At 35.8% G+C, this 7,500-nt stretch overlaps 1 protein-coding gene across 1 annotated transcript in view; it reads left to right on the forward strand.

Moving 5' to 3' along the window:
• The window catches only part of LOC137642642 (DE-cadherin-like), a 148,963-nt gene that overhangs the window by 77,788 nt on the left and 63,675 nt on the right, over positions 1–7,500 (forward strand). Inside the window, exons 15-18 of the mRNA XM_068375394.1 lie at positions 4,487–4,609; positions 4,847–4,996; positions 6,419–6,591; positions 7,416–7,500. The exon at positions 7,416–7,500 is cut by the window's right edge and continues 108 nt beyond it. Of these exons, the coding sequence (XP_068231495.1) occupies positions 4,487–4,609; positions 4,847–4,996; positions 6,419–6,591; positions 7,416–7,500 (531 nt within the window). The remainder of the gene's footprint in view (positions 1–4,486; positions 4,610–4,846; positions 4,997–6,418; positions 6,592–7,415) is intronic.

The raw sequence follows: 7,500 nt of genomic DNA on the forward strand, positions 1-7,500 counted from the left end.
GACCTAAACCTTTGGATAATAGGGGCGTTAAAAGCACAGAGACAGATTAGAGCAAAGCATAACTAATTTTACGTCTAATCGTGAATAAAATGCAGATGTATAACTTCGATAACGATGAAAATGAACAGTTCGTGAATCTTTACCCATTTACGTTGATCATGGTTGTATACATTACATTAACATATACACATGCACACACAAGCAAACACACACACACACACACACACACACATATATATATATATATATATATATATACATAATTCTATAGATACATAGTCACAGGGGAAGGGTAAACACAACTATTTGTGATATCTGATGGCAATGAATATTCATATATATGTATATATATATATATATATATATATATATACATAATTCTATAGATACATAGTCACAGGGGAAGGGTAAACACAACTATTTGTGATATCTGATGGCAATGAATATTCATATATATGTATATATATATATATATATATATATAGAGAGAGAGAGAGAGAGAGAGAGAGAGAGAGAGAGAGAGAGAGAGAGAGAGAGAGAGAGAGAGAGAGAGAGAGAGAGAAACATTTTCACTAAAGAATACAAGTCGAGGTAAAGTGTGCATTTTGTAAAGATTTCCAGTCTTGGAAAACTTACATGACAAAAAAGGGCAATAATGTTACATATAAAACCTTTCAACACTATGAACACACCTTTCCCATTAAGGTAGAAAAAGAGCCATTACGTATCTTGTAATGTAGATCTAATATTTTGAATGAAAAGAAGATAAGGTTGCAGCCAGATAATGAGAAGATAATGTAACCTTAATGGAAAATAAGAGAGGACAGTTTGTTATAAGAATTTATCTCGGCAAGACAGGAAATAAAAAAAGAGCGCTGATGTGTTGAATATAAAGCGCACATCGGATGAGTTGAGTAATAATACGAGTATGTTGAACATGAGAAGGGGATGAAACAAATGAAAATGTTCTTAGTCGAGGTAGACATTTCAATTGAATAATAAAGATGGCCAAGGTAATCTTTAGTCTAATGTTATAACGATAAAGTAAATATGTGAAAATTTGGCACCCGTATTGCTTGACATGGCGCGCTGTCAATCTAGAAAAAATATACTATAAAACAGGATAGAAGAGAGAGAGAGAGAGAGAGAGAGAGAGAGAGAGAGAGAGAGAGAGAGAGAGAGAGAGAGAGAGATTTATGGGATGGGTTGTAGAGAGTTTAGATTTTATTTATTTGCGGCATGTACCTCATAGACTGATTAAATATGCCGAGTTTGGAACAATAATCGAATTGGAATGAAGGTAGTCCGTACCTGTTAGCTGCTATCCACTAGAAAGTATTCCTTCCTATCCATGTGGACCGATTTTTCACATTTAAGTTACATTCTTCGTCCAGCCATCCCCCACAAGCACACTTCAACGTTGTGCGAGACTGATGAAGAATCGTTTTTTTGGGTTTTGAACTGGTCTAGGAATTTCAATGTGTACCAGCATCTGCAACAAGATCTGGCAGACAGGTGAATAGCCCACACCCTGGACACAGTCCCTCATCATCACGCTTCCCAATTAATGCAACTTACAGCAATGCCAAAACTATAGAACGATTAGCCTTATCAGCCACGCAAGCAAAGTGATGTTGAGAGTCATTCTGAACTGACTGAGACCCCAGGCAGAAGAGATCATTGCCGAAGAACAAGCTGGGTTTAGAAGAGGAAGGAGCACAACGGAACAGATTTTCAATCTTCGAGTTGTGTGTGAGAAGTATAGCCAACACCAGCAAGACATCTTCCACGTGTTCATTGACTACAAAAAGGTATTTGACCGCGTATGGCATGATGCCTTCTGGGCCACAATGAACAGGTACAACATGGGATAAAAGCTGATACAGACGATCCAACAGCCGTACAATAATGCAACCAGCGCGGTCCTTGCCCAAGGCAAAATAGGCGAATGGTTCCACACTTCAGTAGGTGTCCGCCAAGGCTGCCTTTTGTCACCAACCCTGTTCAACATCTTCCTTGAACAAATTATGACAAATGCACTCGAAGATCATGTGAGCACAGTTAGCATCGGAGGACGAACAATCAGCAACCTTCGGTTTGCTGATGATATTGACGGCCTGGCAGGGAACGAAGATGAGCTGGTCAACCTCGTGAAAGGTCTGGATGAAACATCAACCAGATACGGAATGGAAATCAGTGCTGAAAAAACAAAGCTAATGGAAAACAGCGATGAGCCAATCAAAGCAAAAATCGTGGTCGGTGGTCAACAACTTGAAACAGTCCAACAATTCAAGTACCTTGGTGCAATCATCAGCCAAGAAGGATCCAAACCAGAAGTCCATGCAAGAATCGCGCAAACAATAGCGGGGCTAACAAAACTGAATCCAATCTGGAAAGACAAAAATATCGCTGTCAAATCCAAATTGAGTCTATTGCATGCTCTAGTCATTTCCATCCTCCTGTATGCTTGTGAATCCTGGACACTGACGGCAGAGCTACAGAGAAAGATCCAAGTTGCAGAAATGAGATGCTTCAGACGAGTGCTTGGCATCTCGTACATTGAGCATGTCACAAATGAAGAAGTCAACAGAAGAGTGAGACAACACTTAGGACGCTATGAAGATCTGCTGTCCACAGTGAAGAGGAGGAAACTAAAACGGTATGGCCACACAACAAGATCAAGCGGCCTGTCCAAGACAATTCTCCAGGGAACAGTTCAGGGGAAGAGGAGAAGAGGGCGGCAGAGAAAGAGGTGGACCGACAACATTGCTGAATGGACAGGAAAAACCTTCGGTCAGACCCAGGCACTCGCACACAACCGTGACAAGTGGAGGCTCCTATTGCGGTGTTCCACCATGCAGCGCCCCTACGATCCTGGTGGATTATAGGATCGGTAACGGTAACGGTAACCAGGAATGTTAATTCTGGCTAGGGAGAGATGAGGCCGGGTCACATCAATATGGTGAATACATTTTGTTTGGATCATATATATTCCAATTACATATCTTAGAAATCTATACAAGTGTTATTTTGGATATTTTTTTTATACCATCATGCATAGTTTGATTAATTAATGCTTTGTTGAGTTTCTTCGGTATAAAGTCACATTTCTAGTTGTCATGCAAGGTGGCTATGAATAATGCATAAACTTCACACACTAGGTTAAGGATAGTGATTGTAAGAGCATATGGTAATTAATCTTTTTAAGTGGAGGAAAATTTAGAACTATGGAATACCCTAGCAAAAAGAATTAAGGCAATTATAATTGAACCAGACATCAAAGAAGAGGCCATTACTAACGAATAAAATTTAAACGATTATTTATTCAAGTTGAAAATGAAGAATTTTGAATGCTCCGCTTTACAAATTTTGGTTATTTAAAAAGTAAGAAAATCTTAATAAATATAGAACACTTTGATGCAAAGGTTAATAAAGAAATGTTATATAAAAATAGTCTTCAAACATTTGTGATGTATACTAAGGTTTTGAATTTTTAATGAAGTTCATAGATGTGTTTTGTGACTTAGGCTACTCTCATTTAGTTTTCCAAGTTCTAATGAAAGACGTATTTACAATTAATGCAAAATTTATCAGTTGAATAAGAACTAAATGAAAGAGCATGGAGAATCGAAGGATTATATTACGATTTAATACTATAGTAGATAATGCTATTAGATTCTGGTTGAATATGAGCCAGGGTACATAATTAACACCAGAAAAGCATTATAAATAAGTGGAATATGAACATCTGTTTCCAAGAGAGTCCTCTGGATAATTGGGCATCCTGTTCTTTTGTCTATAAATCTTAGGTATAAAAATGTTGAAAAAGTTAGTTTGTATATCAAAGTGGAAAGAACAAAGCGTTGACATGCAGTAAATTAAGGTTATATTTTAAATAGTCACGCGTTTTAAAATCAAATTAATCTTTTCCATCCAAATCTGTGTACTAGATTAAAGATTTAGGTTTTGATACTAACTACTTAAGATTTCCTGTTCAGTCATGGCTACCATGGGGCGCGCTCTAGGTTCTGCTGTTTACCCAAAGGAAGCTAGGGATTTGTTTCCAGTTTTCGATATTTCGAGGGGGTAGTATATTTCCGTGGATTATTTAGAAATATGAGAGAATGAATGTAATTTTATAAACCTTGCAACAGTTCTTTGGTCTGTACTGATATTTTGTTACTCCAGAGACTAAATTCTATGCCATATTAGGTGGTTATTTATTGGGTGTGTGTACTAACTATTGCCTAAAAAGTGTTTGACTGATCTACAATTGTCTTATAATGATAACAGACAATCTATCTTTTGTTTTAAAGGATTTGTGCACAATTTACCAATGATTTTCCCATTTGCTTAGAATTGACAATTACTGATAATTAGGTTTCAGTTTTGAGCAAGTTAAAATGAGTGAGATATAATTGTATATTTGTATTATTTTTCTGTATCTAATGACATGACCCAAATGTTTTTTTTTTTTTCACACCAGGTATCAGCTGTTGACCCCGACTTACCACGCACAGTCAACCAAAACATACTGTATTATCTGTCTCCTGTCGAACAACTCAACTTTACCATAGACAGCAAGAATGGGGACCTATCGTTGAAAGGAGTAAGTAATAGCTTTTTATTTCAGTATTACCAGTGTCCTCTGTGTGTCTTGTGGGTATAGCTATTCTCCCGCCAGCTGCAGAAAGAGTAGTATTTGTCCAATTTTATTGATTTAAGTGAGATAAGAAGTTGGTTTCTCATTCTTTTTTTTATCTTGAAGCTTCCTATAGGAATAAAAGTAAATAAAAGGGCTTTTATTCTGTAAATCATTGAACACCTTGCCTTTTCATGTACCCAGTGTTTAGATCGCGAGGCTGCTAAGAAGGGCATAATGACCTTGTATCCGAGGGCTAACGATGAAGGGGGAAGAGGTCACGATACTGATCCTGCCACCGTTCATCTGATCATCAGAGATCTCAACGATAATCACCCACATATACATTCTCCTGTAAGTACACTGTTTCATATCTTATATTTTCTTATATTTTCTTTTCCTTCTGACCTGAGCACTTTATGCAAGAATTTCCACATGGATGGCTTTCTTTCCTTGCCCTTTCATTGTGATTTTTCGAACTTTCATATAATTCTTCTTATTGATGTTCCCATAGATACTGGTTTGTGCTATTTTAGCTAGTTCTCATCTCCTGCCTGAACCATCTCATTTTTTGAGATATCTTGACTAATTTCCAACTCCTGGACGCTCAGTCATTTAGAAGCTCTATAATTTTAAATTGAATCTTATAAATGTACTACATTCACTACAGAATTTTTTTAGCAACACCTGATCAGATCATCCACTATATTCTGTGTAAGGGCAATCCTCAGCTGAAAGGATTAGTATAAGCATCATAAATTTCTGCAACTGCAATGTTTTATCCTGAACACGTGACACAAATGGAAATCCTTGGCAAGATTTTGCCTCAGACGGACAGTATTTTCAATCTATACCAGTTCCATCTTTGTCCAGCTCGATGCTAAAAACCTTCACCAATATGCAGTATATCTCTTTAGTCTATTCCATTGCGACAAACGTACATTTTCTCGTCATTTACCTATAAAATAGATAAAATATGTAACATATTCTCTCTCTCTCTCTCTCTCTCTCTCTCTCTCTCTCTCTCTCTCTCTCTCTCTCTCTCTCTCTCTCTCTTTATATATACATATATATATATATATATATATATATATATAAAAGCCATAGATACCTCTTGATATCCAATTCACTCCGCCTCGGGATCAGGCACCCGAAGGGGAATTAAACTTATGATAATAGTTTTTGATCGGTCACGGAATCGAACCAGGACCAAGGGAACTAAGGTTCGAGTGACCTTCAACTCGTCAACTGAGGGAGATCTCTCCTGAGGCAGAGTAAACTAGATATAAAGAGATATTGGGGCTTATTTGTATATACTTATATGTATTTATGCAAATAGAGTGTATATATATACATACATACATACATATATATATGTATATATATATATATATATATATATGTATATATATATAATAAACACACACACACACATATATATATATACATATATATATATATATATATATATATATATATATATATATATATATATATATATATATATATATATATACATAATCGTGTGTGGTTGTGTATGCAATAGTAAGTTAATCGATAATTATTCTGGTGTAACATACATAATATTTTTATTTCACGTGGAATTAAATATACAGAGTATTGTGACGAAAATAAAGAAAAACCTTATAAGAGGCGAAAGGTGAATGTACAGTACTTCCAAAATGCTATTAAATTGAAAATAGGGTATTGCAAATAGAGAAGTTTGATCCAAATATAATCGGAATAGGAATGATGTTGCATACTTTGTTTTTCTAGGAAAACAGTTACGCCAAAGTCATGGAGAACATGGATCCTGAGGATGTGAAATCGATAACTATAAAGCTCAGCGATGTTGATGGAAGTGACAATGGCTGTCCGTGCACCATGGTGTTTGATCCGGAAACTCCCGTTTCTTGGCTGGAAAAATTCAGTCTTCTTCCTGTTGACGGGTGAGACGCCATTATTCTCTGGTTATCATATTGCTAATGAGGAGAATGAATTTGTAGTTTATTCCACTAAGCGTGTAAGACAAGTTTACTGAGTAAACAAGTTCTTGGTGTCAAAAGTTTTATATTCAAAATCTATGAACAACGTTTGTGATGTATGAAAACATGCACCATACTTATTTATTATTTAAAATTCTAATGGTTTTAATGTTATTAGGAAGTTGTCACTGCAGTGTCTATGGTTTTCGATACCTCAAACTAACTTAAAGCTCACATGAATAAGTAGGGTGTGCTAACAAGAACCCGGTTTTAGTTTGTAATAGATTTAATCATAAATTAAAGCCAAAAAGCTTTTCATTACACATTCTCCTCCTATTTAAAAAAAAATAATTTTGAATGTACAGTACATTAGGTTAAAACGTAACTAGGAATTAATTATATCAAAGAAACTTTTACAATATCGTTTGAAAAAAGATGCCAAAATTTTATTTATAAATTTTCTCACCAAGGTCTTTATATCATCATTGCTTATTAATTTCTTTTTTATATAGTTTACAATATTGAGGCGTTGTTACTATTTTCCCCTACCCCTTTTATCTCGCTGTAGCTGAGGACAAGACTCATGTCCTTCGATTACCTTTGGAATGGTTGAATAAGCTGATTTGCACAACTTCCACTTTTTATTGCAAGCTTCCTTTGCGAATCTTGTTCTACACATTTATATATTCAAGAAGGAAAACGATTATTCGTTGGAGAGTAATTTAAAAAGCGAAGATTTTTACAGCGAGACAGAATCAATAATGCTCTTGTTTTTCTTTACCTCACAGATTAGGGTCAACGTACCGCCTAAATCCTTTAGTCTCGTTGAACCGAGAGGAGCAGAAGGTGTATCCCCTTCCCTTTGTGACCCAA

This window comes from Palaemon carinicauda, chromosome 6 (genome assembly GCF_036898095.1).
Source record: "Palaemon carinicauda isolate YSFRI2023 chromosome 6, ASM3689809v2, whole genome shotgun sequence".
Classification (NCBI taxonomy): domain Eukaryota; kingdom Metazoa; phylum Arthropoda; class Malacostraca; order Decapoda; family Palaemonidae; genus Palaemon; species Palaemon carinicauda.